Source organism: Ahaetulla prasina, chromosome 1, assembly GCF_028640845.1.
Source record: "Ahaetulla prasina isolate Xishuangbanna chromosome 1, ASM2864084v1, whole genome shotgun sequence".
NCBI classification, from domain to species: Eukaryota; Metazoa; Chordata; class Lepidosauria; order Squamata; family Colubridae; genus Ahaetulla; species Ahaetulla prasina.
In genome coordinates this window covers 213,401,400-213,424,497 of record NC_080539.1, presented here as the reverse complement: position 1 = coordinate 213,424,497, position 23,098 = coordinate 213,401,400, and the positions used below count along the sequence as shown (strand labels likewise).

The following is a 23,098-nucleotide window of genomic DNA, read 5'->3' as shown; positions in this document are numbered from 1 at the left end:
AGTATATACGGTATCCTTTCTGCAGTTTAAATCCATTAGTTAATATGGCCTCATATCAGGTCCATTCGGTGGAGGCAATGACATATAGTGTTTTAATATGACAGATATTAAAAGGAAGTCCTAATCACTAACAGAAAATATAAAAAGGCTGCAGAACCTCATCTGATGCCACTAATTCTTTTTGTCATTTACTAAATGCAAAGCAAAACTTTGACCAGAATTTTCTTCTCAATCATGGTAGAAAATTACAAATTTGATGCATTTCATCTGTCAAAAAAAAAACACAGAAGTCTTAAATCTAACACTATATTAAGGGCACCTAATTTAAGATTTCCATTTGAATAAGACTCATAGCATAATCAAGCTGAAAAAAAATGTTAAAATAAACTTAAAAAAGAATGTATCTTAGAAGTGCTGTATTAAACTCTGCAGTTAGTCCTTGATTTACAACCACAATTGAGCCCTAAATTTCCATTGCTAAGCAAGACAGTTGTTAAGTGAGTTTTGCTCCATTTAGACCTTTCTTGCCACAGTTGTTAAGTGAATCACTGAAGCTGTTACGTTAGTAAAAGAGTTGCTAAGAGAATCTGGCTTCCCCATTTTGCAAAAGGTTGCAAAAGGGGATCAAATGACCCTGGGACACTGTGACCGTCACAAATATATGCTGGTTGCCAAGCATCCAAATTTTGATCACATGACCACAGGGATGCCACAATGGTCATAAGTGTGAAAAAGAGTCATAAGTCACTTTTTTCAGTGTTGTAATTTCAAATGGTCACTAAATGAATAGTTGTAGGTCGAGCACCTGTACTGTTGTATTTACTGATTTTGTTTGGTACAGATAGTGAACTCATCCTGGATATTTTGCCTAACTGGATAGTGTTATTCATAGTTCAGAAATGCTTGTCTATACATTTCCTTATGGATAAATTCTTAACATAATGGCTTTCAGAAGCAAATCCTTAATATGTTTGATGAACCAAATAAACATACTGAAGAGTAATTAGCACAAATTAATGACTAGTCAGATTTTCATAACTCTCAACTGAAGTTCAGACATTGTGCAAAATCATACTTTATTTAACCATGGTTTTAACAAACTGTATGATGGATTACACTTAGCCATAAAGTACTATTTACAAATCACAACTGCAGAGTTCACTTACTGGAGTAAACCAGAATAAAATCATGGTATATGTATCATCACACAGCCACTGTATTCACATAGTTTCTAAGGTTGATTGGATTTTGAAACAGGCAGTAGTTTATTGGGCATCAACATTCTTTTGTGAGCTCATTTGCATAGACCTGCAAATGTTTCTTTCGAAATATGTCTATCTTTTTCTTTGAAGTCAGAAGTCATTTCCATTTTAAATAACTTATATTTGCAAGTAAAAACATATTTAGATGTTTTGCTTATACCAAATCGTGTGAATTATTCTCGTTTTAATGAGTGCTAGAGCAGTACTTTGTGCTGGGTCCTTTGACAAATCTATTTCACAGATTGAGTTTTAGTTACATTTTAGAAGATTGAATAACAGTTTTAATACTGTTTTAAAAATTTAGTCTTATAATATGCTATAGTGAATAAATACTATTATATTTGGAAGGCTAATCCTCACAGTTTGAGAAATACTGCATTCCCTGTACATTATCATTTGGAATTTTAAAGATGGGAAACATTTAAAGAAATGAACTACACTATCGTGTGGTTTTTATTTTTAATGACTTTAAATAATATGTGGAATAGAATTTTGGATATTGGTATGAAATCATAAAATTCTCTATATCTTTCAGCTGCAGTAGCAAAATGATTATTTTCCTCTTTTTATAAAGGAATCCTTGGAGTGATAACAGAAGTTACAGTAAAAATTCGACCAGTCCCTGAATACCAAAAGTATGGCTCTGTAGTATTTCCAAACTTTGAGAAAGGGGTGGCCTGTTTAAGAGAAGTAGCAAAGCAGGTAAAGTAATCTTGTCTTCAAATTGTATTTCATTGCACTTTTTAAAAAGCTGCAGTACCAAGTACTTTCACTAGATGGCATGCTTGTGCCCTACTCCACTTGCCTCTCAGGCTGAGGAATCTGTTTAAAACTGCAAGTCAATCAATTCCAAAGAGGGCTAGGTGAAATGTTTAAAACATTTACATTTTTGAGAATTGATCTCTTGATGCCACGAATAATAAATATAGAATTATTTCCTGTGTCAATATGGTTTTAATATTTAAACGTTTTATTTACTTTTTTATTAAAAAAAAAACAACCCTCCAATTCTGCCTTGTCATTTAAAACAATCTTAAAGTGGAAGAGAGGTGGTGGAGATTAAGTCACTGAGTAAATTTTACCAAAATCGGCAGGTCTTTAATTAGTCCTGAGTATTTTAAATCCAATTTATATCAAATCAAAGTAATTAAACCTAGATATAGACTATTTTCATGTAATACAGAAATATTATTGTTTGCATGTTTGGAGTTACGTTACTTAAAACATAAAATGTCCTCTTCTAGGAAGTGAAGTGGCATCAGTTATTTTATTGTGGGGTTTTTTTCAAATTGTTAAACTTTCTATCAGTGCTAAAAAGGATTTAGAAGATGTTTTCTTGTATAACTGAACAACAGGTTTTTCTAAAAAAACACCGTTAAGTATATTTTTAAAAATATTTTAAGATATTTATTTATATTTGACTAGAAACCCCCCCAAATCCCTTCAAACTCTGTTATTCTGATAAATCTAAGGAATTAAGATATAAGAAGGAAAGGGGATAAGTAGGCAATTTTCAGAAGTAGAAAAGGCTTTTCATTTATTGCCGTTACCTTAAAATCAGTATTTTTCTTATAAAAGCCTGGTTAATATAATTTTGAAATAGAGACCTAATAAAAATATTAAACTGGAGAAACTTCAAATTTCAAGCAGCATTCTTATTTTAAAATCTAATAGTGAGTCTTACTTTTTTAAAGTACCGTATTATAATCTATAATGGATAGGTAGTTAATGATACATTGTAAAGCTGTAATCTCCCAGATTTTTGTTTACTTCTTTGTATTTTATTCATTTTTCCCTATCTTTTATTTCTTTTCATTTATATTCCTTTCAGATGTCTAATTAAAAAAAGGCGAATGCCCTCTCTCTTTCCCCATTTCTTAATACTATCAGATTTTATGCTATTCTTTGAAACCACAGGGACATTTTTGGAGAAGAAAAGAATACAGTACATGGAACAGTCCATTGTACAAGCACACTTCTATTTGTTTTTCTATTTGTTTGTATATATTTTGATACATGTTTTATACTTTCTCCTCTCTACTCTTGAATGGCACAGTATTTTTTAAATGCTCAAATCTTCCATTGTCTTTTTACTACTTTTATTCTTTATCTGCTCTGGTCATCTTTTGACTATTTTTAAAATATCTGCTATGAACCTCTGATTTTGCAAGTGTACCTCTTTGGATGAAATTTAACATCCAAGCACGTTTTCCCTGCCTTCAATCACAATTTTATTTTTATTTATTTATTTATTTATTAAATTTTTATACCGCCCTTCTCCCGAAGGACTCAGGGCGGTTTACAGCCATGATAAAAACAACAACAGGGTACACATAAAACCATAATTTAAAAAACTTATTTTACAGATGGCCGAATTAAAACATTTAAAATAAACCCAAATTTTAAAATGTTAAAACATTGAAACTAATTAAAATCCTATTAAAATCCTATGCCAATCCTGCGCGAACAAACAAATAGGTCTTCAGTTCTCGGCGGAAAGTCCGAAGGTCCGGCAGTTGCCGAAGTCCAGGGGGAAGTTCGTTCCAAAGGGTGGGAGCCCCCACAGAGAAGGCCCTCCCCCTGGGGGCCGCCAGCCGACATTGCTTGGCGGACGGCACCCTAAGGAGTCCCTCTCTGTGCGAGCGTACAGGTCGGTGAGAGGTGTTCGGTAACAGCAGGCGGTCCCGTAAGTACCCTGGCCCTAAGCCATGGAGCGCTTTAAAGGTAGTCACCAACACCTTGAAGTGTACCCGAAAGACCACAGGTAGCCAGTGCAGACTGCGCAGGAGAGGTGTTGCATGGGAGCAACGTGTGGCTCCCACTATCACCCGCACAGCTGCATTCTGAACCAACTGGAGCCTCTGGGTACTCTTCAAGGGGAGCCCCATGTAGAGAGCGTGGCCAGGCATCCTACCTAAAACCTGCTCAAGGGAGCTACCTAATTGTCCAGGGCAGATTTTACAGGTCAGATTGCAGAGGGAGAGCAAATTACACACAAATATACATTTTACTGTTTGACCAAGGGAAACTGGTGGTTGAATTCATCCTTCAGACTTAAGCAACAAGATTTTTCTTTGCTATCACATTTTTGAAGTGGTTTTTGACTTGTTACAATTAACTTGTGTTTTGATATGGCATTATATTTTAGAAAGTTGAGTGGTGCAGTGGCCTAGAGGTGGAGCTCTCACCTCACAATCAGGAGTTCGTGAGTTCGATCCTAGATAGCGGCAGATAGTTCTCTCTCTGGGAACAATGAGTAAATATCAGCTGCAAACACTCCATTGGCAACAGAAAGGGCATTCGGCCAGTATGCACTCGGTTCCATTCAGTTGCCCTGACTTCACCCCGATGCAAGGGATTATGGGCTCATTAAAAGACAAAAATATATATATTTTAGAAAGTATTCTCCTCAAACATGTGTAGTTAACTGTGGTTCAATACAGTATTTAAAATCTTTTATAGTACTGAATCTCATATATTTGAATTATCTACAACTTATTTAAAAAGCCAATATAACAATATATTATGATTCAAAATGTAAAACATTAGACTTTACTCCCTGTGTTGAACAATTATTGAATATCTTTTTACTGAATGATGAAAACCCTCTGCAGAAGTTCAATGTTGGTCAAACAGCAGTACTTATTCCCATGGCAGGTTTTTTCAGGCGCATTGATATAATTTAATTTGTATGTTTCACCACTATTCTTTATTCTTTTCCCATAGCGATGTGCTCCTGCATCCATTCGCCTGATGGACAATGTACAGTTTCAGTTTGGTAGGTTTTTAACAAAATTTTTAGGAATTGTTTTGGTAACCAGACTTTCCTTAATTGTAAGTAGTGACTTGGAAGCAGCATCCTGGAATATACTGTCTATTCTTCCTGTACTTATTTCATGTGCTGCAACTTTGTACTGTCTTATCCATCTGATGTTAATCATCATAGCTCATTTTTGAAGTCAATATTCAAAGAACTATCCAGGTTATCACAAAACAACATGAAGCATGTGCTCTTATAACTGCAGTAGCTAGTGATAGGTACCAACTTGTTTTTATAAGTAACGTTTTTTTGCTTTAATCTCAAAAATCGCATACAATATACTCGAGTTCCTAGACACATCCTAAATTGTTCTTGAGAACTTGGGTAAGCTTCCTTTGATGTTAATCAAATTGTTAATCTTAAATTGTAGCCCAACATTGCAGTCAGGAAACTAAGACATGATGTGTAAGTCATTCTTACTGTAGTAAGTTACTCACTACCGTAAAGAGGCAGCCATCACTACATATTGCTAAAACATGCCAGGACGATAATAGTGATTTGTTTAGTTAGATTAATCAGATTAAAATTTCTTGAACAGTTAATTGGGACAAGTACTTGATTATGCAACAAACTTTTTAAAAAAAATTAAATGTGCAATCCCAACGTTAGTCACAGATCCATTTATAGGCTTTAAGAAAAGAAAATAAGTACTATTCCACGTGGAGCAGATGTCCTATGAGAAACATAACATGCTGGTGGACAATCCTCTACTTTTAAAAAGCTTTGTTAGCATTAGTATTCTGTTGGTAAGGTTGCAGTTGCAATATTCTATTCTATATGGCACTTGCAATATTCTAATCCCTCTTTGCATTTTGATGTATTTGGTGAGAATTGGTGAGGCCTATTGTGATTATGAAATTGGAAGAGTATAAACAGGGTGATAGAAAAATTCCCCTCTCATGAGAAAAGGCAAGGCAAGAAACAAAAAATCCCCAAAGAGAAGGCCCCAAGTGTAGGAGCAGCAATAACGGTAAAAGCCAGTTCATTAAGAGTTTAAGGAAGTAATTGAACTTGGCTAAAGTTCAGAGAATAAGCAGAGATTGACCTAAAACCAGGGGTGAAATCCAGCAGGTTCTGACAAGTTCTGGAGAACCGGTAGCGAAAATTATGAGTAGTTTGGAGAACCAGCAAATACAACCTCTGGTTGGCCCCAGAGTTGGGTGGGAATGGAGATTTTGCAGTATCCTTCCCCTGCCATGCCCAACAAGCACGTCCAACAAGCTACACTATGCCCAACAAGCCATGCCCACAGAACCGGTAGTAAAAAACATTGGATTTTACCACTGCCTAAAACCTTTTACCTTATGCTCAGTGCTGTTTGTGATTTCCCCCCCCCCCAAAGCCCTGAGAATGTGGAGGAGAATTAAGTTCCACATTCTTTGTGTGCTTGAGTCTTGAAAAGGCTACCATACAGTTATACCAGAGAATATAAATCCAGGAAGTAGGCTAGAGTGATGTGGTGTATAATTTACATATCATGAAATGCTAGATCTAGAAGTTTATGCAAAAATGCTTTATTTCACCCTACATCTCAAAATTTCCCGGGTTTCAAGTACATATGCATGCATCCAAATAATTAGCGTATTGCATACATTCCCATTATGCATATCTGAATTTTATTCATCTTTCTGGTTTCTTACAATTTTTTTTCCTCTTTCTTGGCAAGGTCATGCCCTTAAACCACAGGTTGCATCTATTTTTACTTCACTACTGGATGGACTGAAAAAATTTTACATCACGAAGGTATCTAATCTTAATCTTGGCAATAAAAAAAATACACATTTTAAATAGCTTTGTGGGTTTCACAGAAAGTAGTTTTAGTATGGATGGGTCCGTTTGATAGCGAACAGTGTCAGATGGTTTGCAGATGAACAAAAACGCATGTGTTTTGCAATCCCAAATGTGGTTATTTTGAATGGAAAAATATTTTGAATATCTCATTCTAATTTAAGTTACTCAAACTGTTTTGAGTATTCCATTTTAAGTGAGGTGATGTGGTTGGAACTTAACTTAGGATGTTATTTTTATTTTTTTTTAAATAGTCCTACCTGGAGCAGGCCAGCAGGAAGGACCTGCTGGTTTGGCTTAGGCTGCTTAAAGGGTTTTTTAGGGTGAAGTGTGGACAAGAAGAGCAGACATTTAAGGAGTGCATGGTGCCCTGAGGGAGCAATTATGGACTAGCTGCCACTAGAGACTGATTGAAGTGTGAGCTATAGAGATGGAAAGTATTACAAGGGACAATTGAACTTAGGACTGAACTGGTGCTTTTCTTAAAGTATGATTGGGATCTAAATTATGATATCCTCTATAAACCCAAATCTTTAGTTGGGCTTGTTTTTTTAAATGCAGCATAATTTGGAATGTTTTTAAAATGATTTTTCCCCAGAGTTTTTTCTAGTGAGATATTGTGAGTGATACATGGAGCTCAGAAATATATTGTAAGTTTTCATAGTAAAGTTTAGCAAAAAAATTAAAATAATACAACAGTGATAATGCTATCATACACTATTGATATACAACTATCTCAGTTCTTTAACATATTATTAAATCCAGACTATATGTAGAAACAAACTGCTCCATCTTCTTATTTCAAATATCGACAAAGAACACATCTCTTGAATCCATTCTTTAACAAAACCTTCAGTAGGGTCAAAAATAAAACATTCTATATTGTCTTCTAAATTTTTTCTCGAGCCATTTACAGTGTAGCATTATCATATTGCCAGAAATATAGAATTCCATCATTCAAATATAGTATTAAATCTTGGTTAGGGGCAATATATTGTCTTTCTCTGTGGAAAAAATAACTCTGCATTAAGAACAATTTTATAACCTGTAAAAAACACATTATTAGCTTTGTAGATAATCCAATATTAAGCATACCATAACTCCCTTCCCCCAAGTATAAAGTTAGCATCCTCTTTACCACTGAAACCCAAAATGGGGGAAGGAGATAAGTTATAACATGAGACAGTGATTGATCCCTTTTGTTCTGCATTTCCATGCCAATAGAAATGAAACATCAGAATCTGCTGTCCTTGTTATTTTCTCCAGCTACCAGGCCTCTTGTTATTTCTGGATATTTCTTGAAGAAATATGATATTTGTTGGTATTTGGTAGTTGAAATTATACTTTAGTTTATTTCAGCCTGAAAAACTTCAAAAAGTGAATTCTCAACTTCATCCTTTTTTAAAAAAAGTCATTCTTCTTCTTACTTTTGAAATTGATCTTATCAAAAGTAATATGAAAATGAATTTAGTGACAGTAATAACTGAGATCTTGCTGTGCATGTTACAGTAATATAATTAATGCAGGTGCTTTCTTTCCACAGTTCAAAGGATTTGATCCCAATGTATTATGTGTTGCTACGTTGGTCTTTGAAGGTGACAGAGAGAAAGTCCTCCAACACGAAAAGCAGGTTTATGATATTGCTGCAAAATTTGGGTATGATTTTTAAAATTTTATTACTGCTATTTTTCATTTCATATCCTAAAACCTTTTCAGAGTTAAGTAGAACTGGATGGACCCTTGGATGTCACACATTTTTCAGTTATAGAAAATGGAAAAGTGAGAACAAACTAACATTGTTCTGAGTCTTTTTAGCTGCACATATTCAGTAATTATGTTTTTATAATAAATATTGCAAATATTATCGCTATTAGTTTGCCTAAGTGTGCATTTTGGCAAAGCCGTAACTATTAACAACAAAATGTAAATACTTATCTCATTCAGCTGAAGTCATGTCTGTTTATAATAGTTTTCTTTTTCTAATTTTTAAAAGCAACTTCTGATACTAAATGAGTCAATACAGGGAAGGAGAGTAATGTTTAGAGATTAAGATATAATAATGTTCATTATTGACTTACAGCTGGAATGAACAAGTCTGTTTTAAAAAGGAAATTGTCTGTCTTTAATCAACAGAACTTGATTAATTATATATATCCCACCTCCTGTCACCTATTGCTCTGTGCTGTTGCAAGGAAACAGAAAACATTTCACTTTTATAAGCTGAGTAATGGAAGGGTAATTTGTGTCCAGCTGGTTTGATTGATTATGGGTCTGATAATGAAACTATGGTGAAGATATTTATTCAGATTACAACAACTTTATTTTCTATTTAAGAAAAAAAAATAGCAGCATTGCTACTGCTAAGCACATCTTTTGTTAGCTTCAGTTGTTTTACAGGTTTTGCTAACAGCATTCTACTTTTTAATGTTATTCTATAAAAGGTTTGTTCCAAAACATCCCCAAACATTCAGATGCAAAGAAGTACTTTTGAAGTATAGAAAGAGAGTGTGTGTGTGTGTGTATATGTGTGTGTGTGTGTATATAGGTATATATAAATATAATTTCACAATCAATTTGCGATTAACATGGGCTGTCCTATTAATTTCTTGCTCCGTATCCTATCTGTACGTCTCTATGTACATCTGTACATCTATTGTGCTTCACTTTTGGCCTGAAAACTACAAAATGAGGAATAAGATAGCACTTCTATTAGTTGTTCTAGCTACTGATTCTGTACAGGAGCCCTGTATTGGTTTTTCTTGTACACTGTCCTTTGCACACTGTGTTCTTTGTCACAATGCCAGAGAAAAAGGGAGAAAATACAGCCAGCTATTAAAAGACGTTGTTATACTTCCCACCAGGCAGCTGTTAACTCGTGTCTGGCTATCACTTTATCAAGCTGCAAACCCAGTTGGCTTTCAGGTTCTTGCTCCTTTGAAGAGCCAGTAACAGCAGAAAGAAAATAGCTCCATGGCATCAACCGTCCCCAAGCCCGTTTAAACTGCTTTTCTTGCTGCATGTAATCAAACATGTCGCTAGCAACCTACTCCCCTGACTCCTCCATAGAACAGTGCTCATTAGCACCAACAAGTGGAGCCGAAGCACGGTCCTTTTAAAAAACAAACCAAAATGTTCCTACTCTGAGGAATTTGACTAACAATCATAAACTTAATGCAGAGAATTGACAGAATGCGGCAACAGGATGTTTGCGAGTACCACAATATCCATGAGGTAAATCCCCCTAGATAAATATTTTATTTGCCCAAATCTTACCATACTTCAATACCTGAGAATGGGCTTTGTCCGTATGTGGACATTCAATATCATCATTTGAGGGCTAGAAAAGTCTGCTTTATTGCATATATATCCTACTTTAAGGTAGGCTATGGGAGAAAGGGAGGAGGGGTTGACATATGTTATCCTCACAAAAAAACCCCAAAACCTTTTGAGTATTCAAAGACCGGTTGACAGAAAGGGACAGGTCCAACATCTCTGGGGTCTGGTGCAGACCTGAATTCAGGTTTCCTGGTCCAACTTCACCACTATACTGTGTTGGCAATCTTTTAAAATGATTTTTCTCCAAATCCTGCATAATATTTTTTGCCAAATAGCAAAAACCTTTGTCCTTTATCGTCTCGGTATTGTGTGGAAGTATCTAAACAGTGCAAATCTGCAGGGTTCCCATATCAACATATTGTAATGATGGACTTTGTGTCACTTGAAAATCCTATGTGTGTATATGCACATGCGTGTATAACTTCTTATGTCAATTATTATATCTAGAACTAAACTTAATCTATATAAATTCTAGCAACTAAAGTACAGGCAGTTCTTGACTTACAACCATTCCTTTAGTGACCATTTGAAGTGACAACGGCACTGAAAAAAGTGACTTATGACCAGTTTTCACACTTAAGATTGTTGCAACAGCCCCATGGTCACATGATCAAAATTCAGGTGCTTGGCAACTGGCATGTATTTATGACAGTTGCAGTGTCTCACCAGCTGCCAACAAGCAGAGTCAATGGGGGAAACTGGATTTACTAAACAACCATGTGAGTCACTTAACAACTGCAGTGATTCGTTTAACAACTCTGGCAACAAGTCGTAAAATGGGACAAAACTCATAACTGCCTTGTTTAGCGACAGAAATTTTGGGCTCAGTTGTGATCATAAGTGGAGGACTACCTGTACTAATATTGTATCCTCAGAATGGCTAGTGTTGACATTTTAGAGCTAGAAAGTATATTTTAATATTTTCAAATTTGCAGTGGTCTTGCAGCTGGAGAAGACAATGGACAGAGAGGCTATATGATGACATTTATCATTGCTTATCTTAGGGTAAGTTTATTCTACTTTTTGAACAATATATAAATATATAATTTTCCACTCTGCTTAACCTGGGAAAGCTATTGAAATAAAGCAAGAAAAAATCCTGAACTGATTCGGTTCAGAAACGCACCCGTATTTCAGGGCTTCAGAATTCTTGGAGATACATATGAACATATGCTATTAAAATTGAGTGGTGTACATCGAATTGTGATTGAAAGTTGCTAACAACTTTAATTGGCATTGGACCAAGAGGCCATTACCCTTCTTTTGAGGATACCACTTTTCAGAAACCTCTAAAAAGGCTGATTTTTAAAAAAGTAACAAGAAGTAGTTATCAGAAACCATCTGCTTCCTCCTCGTGATATTGTTAGCTATTAATTTTCTCAGGATTTTCTTGCAATTTTTATCCTTTTACTATATTTATTATACGTTTTTTTCCCGTTGTCTTTGGTTTTATATAGTAAATACATAGTCTTTGAACTTTCAAAGTACAATACTCATGAAAATTGAATTGTTTTGCTTCTTTTTTTCTTCGTGCTTTATAAAATTATATAGTTTTACAATGTTGCTTATAAGGTATACATTAAGTCCATGATACATATTACACACAATTTGATAGGACAAGAAATTGAAACTAAGTTTCAGATACATTTTCCATACTCCTAGACTGAGCCTAGTCATTTAATTAGATAAATGCAGGTCTATTGCCTCAGTAATCTTAACTATTTTCAGTTGCATATTTATACATAGTAAATATATGAGTCTAAGATGGAATACTAATCCAAGGCATTTCTGGTTTCTTAAATAGGATCTTGGCATGGATTATTGTATAATAGGAGAATCATTTGAAACATCCGTTCCTTGGGATAGGTAAATCAAAACATTATTCAGTGTTTTTTTTCTGGAAAATTTATTAAGAAGTGGTGGTTTTAGGTTTTAATGATCTAAGTATTTTGTAGAAAATAAAGATTGTTTCTGGAATAGTAAAAAAACCCTATATTATTTGACAGTCCATGTGAAACTTATTTTAGTAGTAATACATCAAAGGTTCTTGATGAAATAAGGAAACCTATTCACTTTGCTCCTAATTTTCCCATCCTCCAATAGAAGAACAACTTCTGCCTTCAGGCACTTTTTGAGCCAATAGAAGAACTTGTTGTTTAAAAGAAAAGGACAGTCATCATCTCTCTGGTGATGCCCTAATGAGCATAAGCAAAGTTAAAAATGAATTTAATATAAGAATAACTTATAAAAATATAACATAGTTTCCAAAATCTTACAATTAGAACAGCTTAATTAAATGGCTTTATTGATATCATCTTCTAAAAACCTTCTAAATTTAGTCCTGTAATTGGTTTTGTGATTCTGAGAGACTATTAAGTTGGCAGTACTCATCTTCACATTTCTAATATTTGTTATGATTTTGTCATTTCCCAAATTCTAATTTGCAAATGTTTTCCATTATTTCTAAGCTATTGTCAATTAAGGCTTTCAGTTATAGGAGACTACTCTAGAACTATTCAGACGTTTTTGATCTTGTGGCTTTCAAGTACCAAGTATATATACATTATGTACATTTGGCTTTTACAATTAATGTAATCAAATTTGTAACCTTTACTTTGTCAACTGGTTCTCCATACCACATTCAGAAGAATCTGTAGAGCCAATATAATTTGCCTGTGGCGGAAAAAGCCCTGATAAAGAGAACTATTCATCTAGATCTTAAATTTAGGGAGCTTTAATCAAGATAAAAATTGTAACATGTTTAAATATAATTCTAGTTTCTATTAAATGTTTATTGATTATTTTGTGGCAATATGTACATTTAAGAACCAAGCAGAATGTCTAGGCACATTTTTACTTTTAATGATCCAGAATTAATCCTTATATTGGTTTACAATAAATCCATTCTTATATTGGTCACAAAATGCTATCAATGAATATGTTAAATAATTTTGATTTTTTTAACTTTTGTACTATTTTATCCTTAGGGTTCTCGATCTGTGCAAAAATGTAAAGGAAAGAATAACAAGAGAATGCAAAGAAAAAGGTGTTCAGTTCCCACCATTTGCTACCTGTCGGTAAAGCACCTTCATATAAATTAAGTTCTAAAATGAGTTGGGCAGCCTATAAGTGATATATAGGCCCAGAGTATGAGCTTTATCGCCCACAGAATCCTTTTGAAATCATGTCATTATAATTTTGCATCAAAACCCTAATGCTATGTAGCCTTATTTATTTAGTGACCAGTTTTTGTAAAATATTTTAAGATGCCCACTTGCATCAGCTGAATCTCCTAATTGCTACAAAGAAAATTAAATTACAACAATCCTTTATCTTGTTTATAATCACCACATTTTGTCATGCAAGCTGTAGTGTGCACTTAATCTAAATCATCACTAGTCAAAACAAGTCAGGTTTCTAAGTTAAAGTGTGACCTTTACTTTTCTCTGTTGATCAGACTGAAATGTAACCATAGTTAGTTCAGCTTCAGCAGCATCGTTATCGCTATAATGCAGTGTTTTCTAACCTTAGCCATTTTGAGATATGTGGACTTCCAGAATATCCTGATGCTGGCTGGGGTACTTTAAACTTAATAATCCAAACTTAAGAGAGATGGAAATACTTGAGTTTAACTCTTGTTCTGGTTCCCACATTATATTACAAATTTGCTACTCCTGAAGAAGAAATTCTGCTGTTTCCCCCCCCCCTTTTTTTTTTTTTGCACTCTCTTTTTTTAACTTAGTAAAATGTTACATTGGGAATGTGAAGTCCTGCTGCTGGAAATTCTGGGAATATTTGTACAATTACATCCCAGTGTCACCATATCGTTTATTTTTAAACTGGACTCTGCACAAGAATATTAAGTTACTTGATCTGACATGGTGTTTTTTTTTTTCTTCAAATAAAACAGGGTGACGCAGATGTATGATGCCGGTGCATGTGTCTACTTCTATTTGGGCTTTAACTACAGAGGAATTAGTGACCCTATTCGGGTTTATGAAGAAATAGAGGTAATTCTACATTTTTAATAACTTAAATGTTCTAGATAAAGTTTATGTTTAAACTTTACCTAAACCAAAGTTAAATGTGAAACTGACTGTTTGATAACTTTAAGGAGATTTTTTTTATGACTTTGTTGGTCATCTGTTTCATTAACCCTGAATTTCCTGATGGTTCTCCCATTCAAGTTCTTTTCAAGTTGAACCCTCCTAAGTTTTTCCCCCCAAGTTCTAACCTCATTTCTAATTTTTTTCTAGCCTCTATTTCTCCCATCATCCAATTATTATTATTATTTTTCATCATCTAGTATTTCTAGTCTCTAGCCAGTTATACAATTTGTTCCATACTATGTAATATTCCAACTCTTCTTTTTCTTTTAACTCCTTTGTTAATTTATCCACCTCAGCACAGACCAAGATTTTCTTTATAACTTCTTCCTCCGTTGGTATATTCTCGTTTTTCCACTTCTGTGCGTATGCTATTCTGGCAGTTGTTATTATATGTAGAATTAAGTATTCTATTTCTTTGTTGTATTTCATGTTGAATATTCCCAGCAGGAAGGTCAGTTTTTATGTTGATTAGTTATTTCTTCCAGCCACTTTTTAATTTTGACCCAGAATTTTTTTGCTGTTGGGCAAGTCCACCCCCATCATCCAATTAAGATCATAATTTTTGGTTGCAATGCTTTTCTGTTTGTTTGCTTTTTAAAAGCAATCTAGGATATTTGCAGAACTCTAACAAAGTTTTGGATGGAATAAGTGTGAAGATGAATATGTGCTAACATTTGCTGTTTAATTGCACTTGTGATACATATTGCAACTAATATTATGTTTACATAGAACTTCAGAATAAAAATGCTTTGAAAGAAGTTGTTTTCATTTTTATCAGGGACTTTTAAAAAACATTTTGGAAACATGTTTCTCAAAAGGTAAATTGCAAGTAAAACTACCGTCCTTATTTAAGTGTAAAAAATGTAACAACTCCTTCATTTATATTATATATTTGCTGATGACTAAATGAAACATACTATCTTGCCTGCTTGAACAACTGAATAATTTATATTACTTTATTCCTTTTTAGACAGCAGCTAGAGATGAAATCCTTGCTAATGGAGGAAGTTTGTCACATCATCATGGAGGTATTGTTACAGATCATACTTTTAGTTACTCACTGTGTAGTAGGGATTTTTGATTCATATATCTGTAAAGGAGAAAAGATACTCCTGTAGATTATAGCCCAATTAGACTGCTTAGCATCATTAGCAAATAAAACACTCATCATCTCTCCTGGAAGCTTATAGAGTGGCTGGAACATAACAGGTGAACAAGTCAGTTTTCGAATCTGTCAGGCATGTTCAGTTAATACATAGAGAGACTTAAGAGAATTGTATACTTATTTGTCAGTGTGTAAAATGCTTTGTATTTGATATTCCTGTAGAAGGAATTAGAGCAGTAGTTTCCAACCTTTCGGGCTTGGCAGACCAGCAGAAGCAGCGGGGGATGGAAGGGATGGTTTCGCACGCCCCTCTTTCACAAATGCAGCTGCACATACACACACACCACTTCCACGGCCTGGTTTCAAACAGGCTGCAGCCCAGCACTGAGCCGCAGACCGGGATTGGGGACCCCTGAATTAGAGGAATCGCTTGCAGAATAGATAGCTGTTTTTACTCACACATAGTTGAACAGTAAATTGTCAATAATTTTGAAATATATAGAACACGAGCCTAATCTGGGTGGAATCAGAAGTTTTATAGGCTCCCTTGTTATTAATTTTTTATGTGATCCTACAATTGAAACCTTTACTGATCCCCCTTTTCATCTTTGTATTTTATGTAAAATACTTTTGCTATATTCCTATATACAGATGATTTTGTATTGTTTCCAATAATCCCAGTTGGTTTGAAAAAGTCTTAATGCATTTGGACTGCAAGGTATTGTAATGTTTATTATGGCCAAATGGGCCGGTGAATAGCGCAGGCTGGTAAAGCCTGTTATTAAGAACACAAAGCCTGCAATTACTGCAGGTTCAAGCCCGGCCCAAGGTTGACTCAGCCTTCCATCCTTTATAAGGTAGGTAAAATGAGGACCCAGATTGTTGGGGGGGCAATAAGTTGACTTTGTAAAAATATACAAATAGAATGAGACTATTGCCTTATACACTGTAAGCCGCCCTGAGTCTTCGGAGAAGGGCGGGGTATAAATGTAAACAAAACAAAAAAATAGTTTCAGAATATATAGCTACAGTTATCCCCAAATTGGCCCCAATTGTCAAGAATGGAATACTGTCAATCTGGAATATTTCTATCAAGGTTGAAATAACCCATTTTGAGTTTAAAATATTTACACACCTCTCATACCTAGTATTATAAATATTTACAGTATATGTTGTTTTAGACCCATATTGTTATATACCTTCAGAGCTGACTGAAGTTTCTTATACAGTAAGCAAACTTAGTGTGGCAACTAACTGTATAAGAAATGTTGTTACTTTTGAGGAATGTCCAACTAATAAATGTCTTTTAACATAGGGATGGGAGGTGATCAGTAGGAGTAAGATTAAGATAAATACAGCACAAGAATTTAATATTTTTGGGTTACTTTATATATGTTTAGCCACTTAAAGAACGGAGGTTACATCCCCAAGCTTTTTTCTGTATGTATATATAAAATGTTACGTTTATAATTTCTGGCCAAGTTTATAAACTGATCCATGTCAGTTCTCAATATTTTCAGCCATAAGTCCATTATGTGCAGGTTCTGCATGTCTTTTAAAAAGGAGAATATTTTCTTTAGTCTCTAAAATGTTATCTTTTGAGTTAAAACTACATTATAAAATTGGAAAAAGTGAACAGACTGAAAGATAATTGTGAGCTGTTTTATATTTTAATTAGTCCAGTCACTCTGACTTATTTGATTAAAAATATAAATCATACAAAATGCTTCCCAGTACTGTTTTTTTAAAAAGTGTTAATCATTCTTATTACCTCTTGGCCTGTCTACCTAGCTACTTGCCTATTTCCAAACACAATCCAGTTAACTTAGTGGCTATTTTACACTATGATAATGGAGAATCTTTTACAAAACACTTATATTTACTCAATAGGAAGACTATTTTTTTCATTGGGGGTGGTAATCTTATATTTTCTGACAATAGATATCATTATTAAAAACTGAGCAGGAGTTTCTAATAATTAAAGCAAGTGGGAGCAGATATTGAGTTGAAAGCTTGAATGCTCTTGAAAATTAGACTAGCCAGCACAGCTGGGGAAAGATGGAAGAAGTCAAGATGATTTTTAATATCCATCAACCACTATGGAGGTTCTTCATTGCAGACACCCAATTTTTGTATGAAGAGAAGAGCAAGAGGAGAAACAGCTCAGTGCCTAAAGAATTGCTTCCCAATTTTAACCCCAACTTTTATGGAGATGACTGGTCTAAATAGATGAATATCTGGCATAGCAAGAGTTTATGTACTGATCTGGAAGTTAAAGCTGCTGAATTCAGTGAGGCTGATTATAAATTAATTGATTGGTTTTATTTCTGCTAAGTTCAGATTTCCAAATTTTCTTTTTCTGTTTATTTCTTTGCAAAAAGAAATTGTGGATGTGTGCAGATGAAAGAGTAATTTATTTTGGAAATGCAGAACCTTGTTTCACAAGTTGTTTGTTTATTTTTTTTTCTCCTGACCTGAACATTTTTTTGAAATGTGGCTTATGATAAATGCATATAGACACCTGCAGATATGTAAAATGCTTCCATGTGCACATTTTGGGGGGAAAGAAATAAGCCAGGATTGGATTACATGGAAATTAGCAACCCTGTCTGACAAAGAATGAAAGCTGGGACTTTAGAGGAATTTTATGTACCGTATTTTTCGCACTATAAGACGCACCAGACCATAAGACATACATTTGCTTTAGAGGAGGAAAACAAGAAAAAAAATCTGCCCCTGCCTCCCAGTATCCATCTGGTATTCATCTGGCTAGCGTCCTTGCAGCAAACAACCTGGTCAGCTTCAGCACGTAGCTCATCAGTGCTCCGCTCCGTTGCGCCCACTACCTGTCAACTGAGCTGAGCTGCTACCGCCTCCGGAGAATGGTGGAGCCTTCGCTGCTGAACAGCTGATTGGTGGTTGGATCAAGCTTCCGGAATAACGCCAATCAGCTATTCTAGGTGGCAGGGTTCACTGCCTATCACCATCACCGTTTGGTGGCAAAAATGATCAGTGGCAGCAGCAGTCCCCGCCACCTAGAAAAGCTGATCAGTATTTTGGGAGGCCAATCCAACCACCGATCAGCTGCTCCAGTGTTCCCTGGTGACAGGCGGCAGCGATGAATGCTGCCGCACCAATCCCCCTCCCCCCCAACACAGTATTCGCTCTATAAGACACACAGACATTTCCACCCACTTTTTTTGGGGGGGGGGAGTGCGTCTTATATTGCGAAAAATACGGTATGTACACTTTTTTATTTCTCATTGTTTCTTTTGGTAGCCTCATCTTAAATTCAGAATCATGAGAGAGAAACCTTGCCAAGCATAGTTATTCCAGAAAACCCTTAATTTATCTTGTACATAGTTCTTATTTAGAAGATAGAAAAAGGAAGTGGAAGTAACTGGAACATAGGGTGGGAGAAGGATCGTATAATGCTCAAATTCTTGATTGTAAGGGAAAGTAAGACTTAGAATTTATGTCAGGCCTGTCAAACTGGTAGCCTGTGGGCCGGATACTGCCTGCACAGGCCACACCCACCATCCCGATACGGCCGTGATATGATTGGGTTTGACACCCCTGATTTATGTAGTCACTAAGACAACTATTCAAGTGAGAAGGAAAGTGGAAGACATTTTGGCTACACAAAAGGTTAGTGAAAATCTAATGACAAAATAAGAACACATACAAAAAAAGGGGAAAGGGGGCTAGGTAAAAAAGGAAATGTTGAAAGAACTGTAGTGCTTCTGACAGGCAACTGTAAGGTTAAACTGAGATGCCTTAGCACAGGATACGAAGAATAACGAATGGGCTTAAAGTGTTTTCAGTAGAAAAAGAAAAGAAAGAATCTAATTAGTATTTGCTCAGTAAAAAGGCAAAATACCAACAGATAACAAGGAAACACAGAGTATCTCAACTTCTATTTTGCCTCAGTTAGTCCATCAACACAAAAAGAAGGAAAAAGTAGGAAATTAAGAAGGGGGGCATGATTAAAGATTGAAATTTCTAAAAACAAATGTTCATAGTTTGAATGATCAAAGTCTTTCCAATTACCTTAGGAAAAGTTATTTATAAGCCATCCATTTTCCAAGTGTTTTATTCACAAGTCCAATGTTACAGGTAGAATTATCAGCAACTTATTCTGCTTTTAACCCAACATAGTCCAACCATTTCTATTCTCCCTTCAACTGCTTGAGTCAAGTATTGCTCTTGCACAGCTATTGACATTAGAATGCTCTCTTTTTTGCTTAGGAGCTGACCATAACAGTTTTCATAGATATTGCACTTGAAACAATACTGGTTGGATTCATCCTCTCAATGTTCAGAAATGAGATATTCAGCCATACTGTTTTGAAAAAACGTGTCTTTTTGGTTTTGAAGCTGATCAATCATGTGGTCCAGCAACTTCCATCCTAATTAAAGATTCAGATTTTAATTATTACAATTCTAATTCTTCCATCCTGTGGGTTATGCTGATATTTGAATCTCTTTTACAGTATACTGTATGGCTCACGGTTTCTGTACTAATAATTCATGCTGTATTTAATGGATTTCATTTAGAAATTTAACAGCCTGCTGTGACTGGAACTCATTTTTCATGTATAAGATGGATTTCTATTTTCTCTAAAATCCAGAAGACTCACCATTTCTTTTATAACAATATATCTGGCAGAAGTGTTTTATTCCTGTTGGCAATTCCTCAGCATTCTCCCCCTTACGTGTCACTGATCAAAGAAAACTCCTCAATCCCAGCATGTCCCCGTCCCCCCACCCCCAAGTCACTTGGCCAATATCTTTCTAGTGCTTTTTCTGTGATTCTGAGAGAACCTTTCAAACAACTTGTATGTGTTCCGATAAACTGCTGATCTGAAAATCTGTATTTCTAATGGCTGCCTGTGGGTGGTGAGCTTTGAGCCCAAATCTTCCAATGCATAAAAATAAATGATCATCTGCCCAAGTATATAAATAATTAACTTCTCTGATTTCTTGTCATAGCTGTTGTTGCTCCTGATAGCATTTCATCATTTATGTAATGGATGCAAGCCCTCTGTCCTCAACCTGGATTACAATGATATATTTTCAAGACTAACAGCTCTTTGTTATAATGGCCAAATAGATGTTGTTTCCTGAATGCATATTTTAAAATGGTGTCTTCAATGCACTTATGTTGTTTTTCTATATCATTTTGCTCTCAAAGGGAATAATTGGTTATGAGATCTCTGTCCTCCAAATCCCATCATGGTATATACTACCAGGCATGCTGCTGTGGTGTGGATAGACACCTATCCTGGATCTGGGCTGGGCGTGATATCCATGCAAAGGGCAATGCATGCTGTTGTCATGCAGTTCCCATTCACTAATACTGCTCATCCAGGCAAACGTACCTGAAGTTTGTAGGATGACAAAAGAGATAGATTATATCTTACTGCATATTGTATTTCTTGTAGCAGTTGCTGCTTCCTTTTGTTTTGGATATTCTGCTTTGTATTGCTTGGGAACTGAACAAGAAAAGCAGGAGGCACGGCCTGAACCGGTCCAACTTAAGAGCTCAGTTCTAGGATATTCCACTCGTTCTGATAAAAAATAAATGTAAAAACATGGGTTCCCATCTAAAGATGGGCAATTAAAGATGAACAAAATGTCCCTATAAGGATATAAGTCAAGAGTACTCAGAAGCAATGCTCTAAGTTTGCATTGGTTCTGTAACATTTCTGAGCAGATATCTCACGATTTGTTACAGACTGGATATTGGGAAACTCGCCATGAATCTGAAATGTCTTCCTGGGCGGAATGGAATGAGAAGTGAGCTATTGGGCTCAATGATTTGTGGCTGCCATGTTGAAGTTGGCATTCGTGGGAATGCCTGCATCGGCCTTGGAAGCAAACATTGAGAGCCAGTAGGCAGACTCAAAAGATGTGTCTAGAATTGATCTGGAGAACAATTGAGCAGAGCAGGCAACCAGCTATCCTACAGATGATTTGGGCTTTCATTTCTCTTGGCCTGACCAGTTGAAAGAAATTATAGCATCAGATCGCCATAGTATTAGGTTGCCTGTTCGTGAGTGAATTTGAACATGAATTTTTTATTTAGGCAGAAATTTAGCAGCTAACAGTGGCTGTATTATTTCTGTAAGTGTTCTATTTATGTTTATTGCCTATTCTAAAACTAAAAATATAGTTGGAAACAAGTTTTAACAAAAGAATGTTGCATGCAGTATTTATGGAAGCTAAACCTTAAAACTTTGACTAAAGAATTGTGGCTGCTTCATATTTTGAGTCTGGGATTAATACATGGCTCGTTGACAGAGCATTCAAATAAACTTTGAATTTTGTATTTTTCAATTTTGCAGAAAGGGATTTCTGTAGTAGTTCTATCAAATACCATGTGTTAAATTCCCGCAGTGACTTTTAATACTTACTCTGAGCTGCAATTTATGATTTGGGATTAAATTGGTAGTATCCTTTTTTATTATTATTTACTGACCTTCAGGCCTTACCATGACATTCTTAGTATTTCTTTTTGTTCCTGCATGTGGAAGGGAGAATATTGATGCAATTCCTCTTCAGAGTTTGCCCTATAATTGTGATTAATAACAGTTACTTTCACTATCCCGAAACAGACAGCCTGGTTTGTCTGCCTACCACAATCATCTTGTGATAAATGGAGCTATTTTAACTCTAGTTTTGTGTATCAAAGAAAACAGATGTAGTCTGGGACTTGAGGCTATAAGGAATATAAAGCATGTTTAACTTAATCTTCATAGTACTTACTGCTTCTATGGAAGGAAGTAGACAGTTTATACTAAAGTCTTTACTCCTAACAGTCCCTTTTGGGGGTGGAGGAGAAAAAAAAATAAAATCTTGAGAAATTTGACTCATGAGAAATAGTTGCCCTTTGCAAATGACTTTGTTGCTTTCTTCTCAGGATTTATTTTGTGTATAAATATATCATTTAATGTTAGCTACGTAGGATAATTTGAAACCAGAAAAAAGAAACATTTCCATTCCATGGGAAAGCATTATATTTTGAAGTCAAAATTTGCCGAGAGATTAGAGGACATTTCCAAATTCTCTTGAATTCCCTTCCATTATGCTAACCTCCCAATTGCCAATAATTGGAAATGCAGAGGAGGACTCATGAGAAGTGCAGATTTTGCACTGATGAGTCTATTCAGTATTGGTGGACTGCTGTCATTTGCTTGCATGTGTGTGTCTCTGTATTATAGTGCAGTAGTTAACACTCATGTTAGGGCTGTCCATGTTATTTAAATTTAACAGTCCACTGTAATATACCAAATGTGTTAATATAAGTATATTGAGGAGATACAGTAGCATCTTTGAGCCTAGCTGAATAGAATAATCACTTGGAATAAAAATAAGCAATTAAAACACTGCTAGGTTCTTAAATATTCCTACAATATTCAAGATAGCTTAATCGTTCACATTTGTATTTGTTTCTGTTGATTAAAAATGGTTTGATTGATTCATTTAGCAGTTATCAGCTAGGCAGTATTTTTATGTGTTTATTGAAGAGATGTTCATGAATATTCACTTGCAGTTTCAAGGTCTCACGTAAATTGTTATTCAGCTATGTCACTGAAGCAAATCCACTATAGATATTAAGAGGCTGGCTGAATGGATGGATAAAAGCAAGCATTTGCAGTAGCTGAGAAATTAAATA

The 23,098-nt window shown here is 35.2% G+C and overlaps 1 protein-coding gene across 1 annotated transcript in view; it reads left to right on the top strand.

The window, feature by feature from the left end:
• Positions 1 to 23,098, top strand: part of AGPS (alkylglycerone phosphate synthase) — a 62,368-nt gene that overhangs the window by 34,621 nt on the left and 4,649 nt on the right. Inside the window, exons 11-19 of the mRNA XM_058189709.1 lie at positions 1,837 to 1,964; positions 4,989 to 5,040; positions 6,749 to 6,825; positions 8,414 to 8,526; positions 11,142 to 11,211; positions 12,011 to 12,072; positions 13,194 to 13,283; positions 14,117 to 14,216; positions 15,286 to 15,343. Of these exons, the coding sequence (XP_058045692.1) occupies positions 1,837 to 1,964; positions 4,989 to 5,040; positions 6,749 to 6,825; positions 8,414 to 8,526; positions 11,142 to 11,211; positions 12,011 to 12,072; positions 13,194 to 13,283; positions 14,117 to 14,216; positions 15,286 to 15,343 (750 nt within the window). The remainder of the gene's footprint in view (positions 1 to 1,836; positions 1,965 to 4,988; positions 5,041 to 6,748; positions 6,826 to 8,413; positions 8,527 to 11,141; positions 11,212 to 12,010; positions 12,073 to 13,193; positions 13,284 to 14,116; positions 14,217 to 15,285; positions 15,344 to 23,098) is intronic.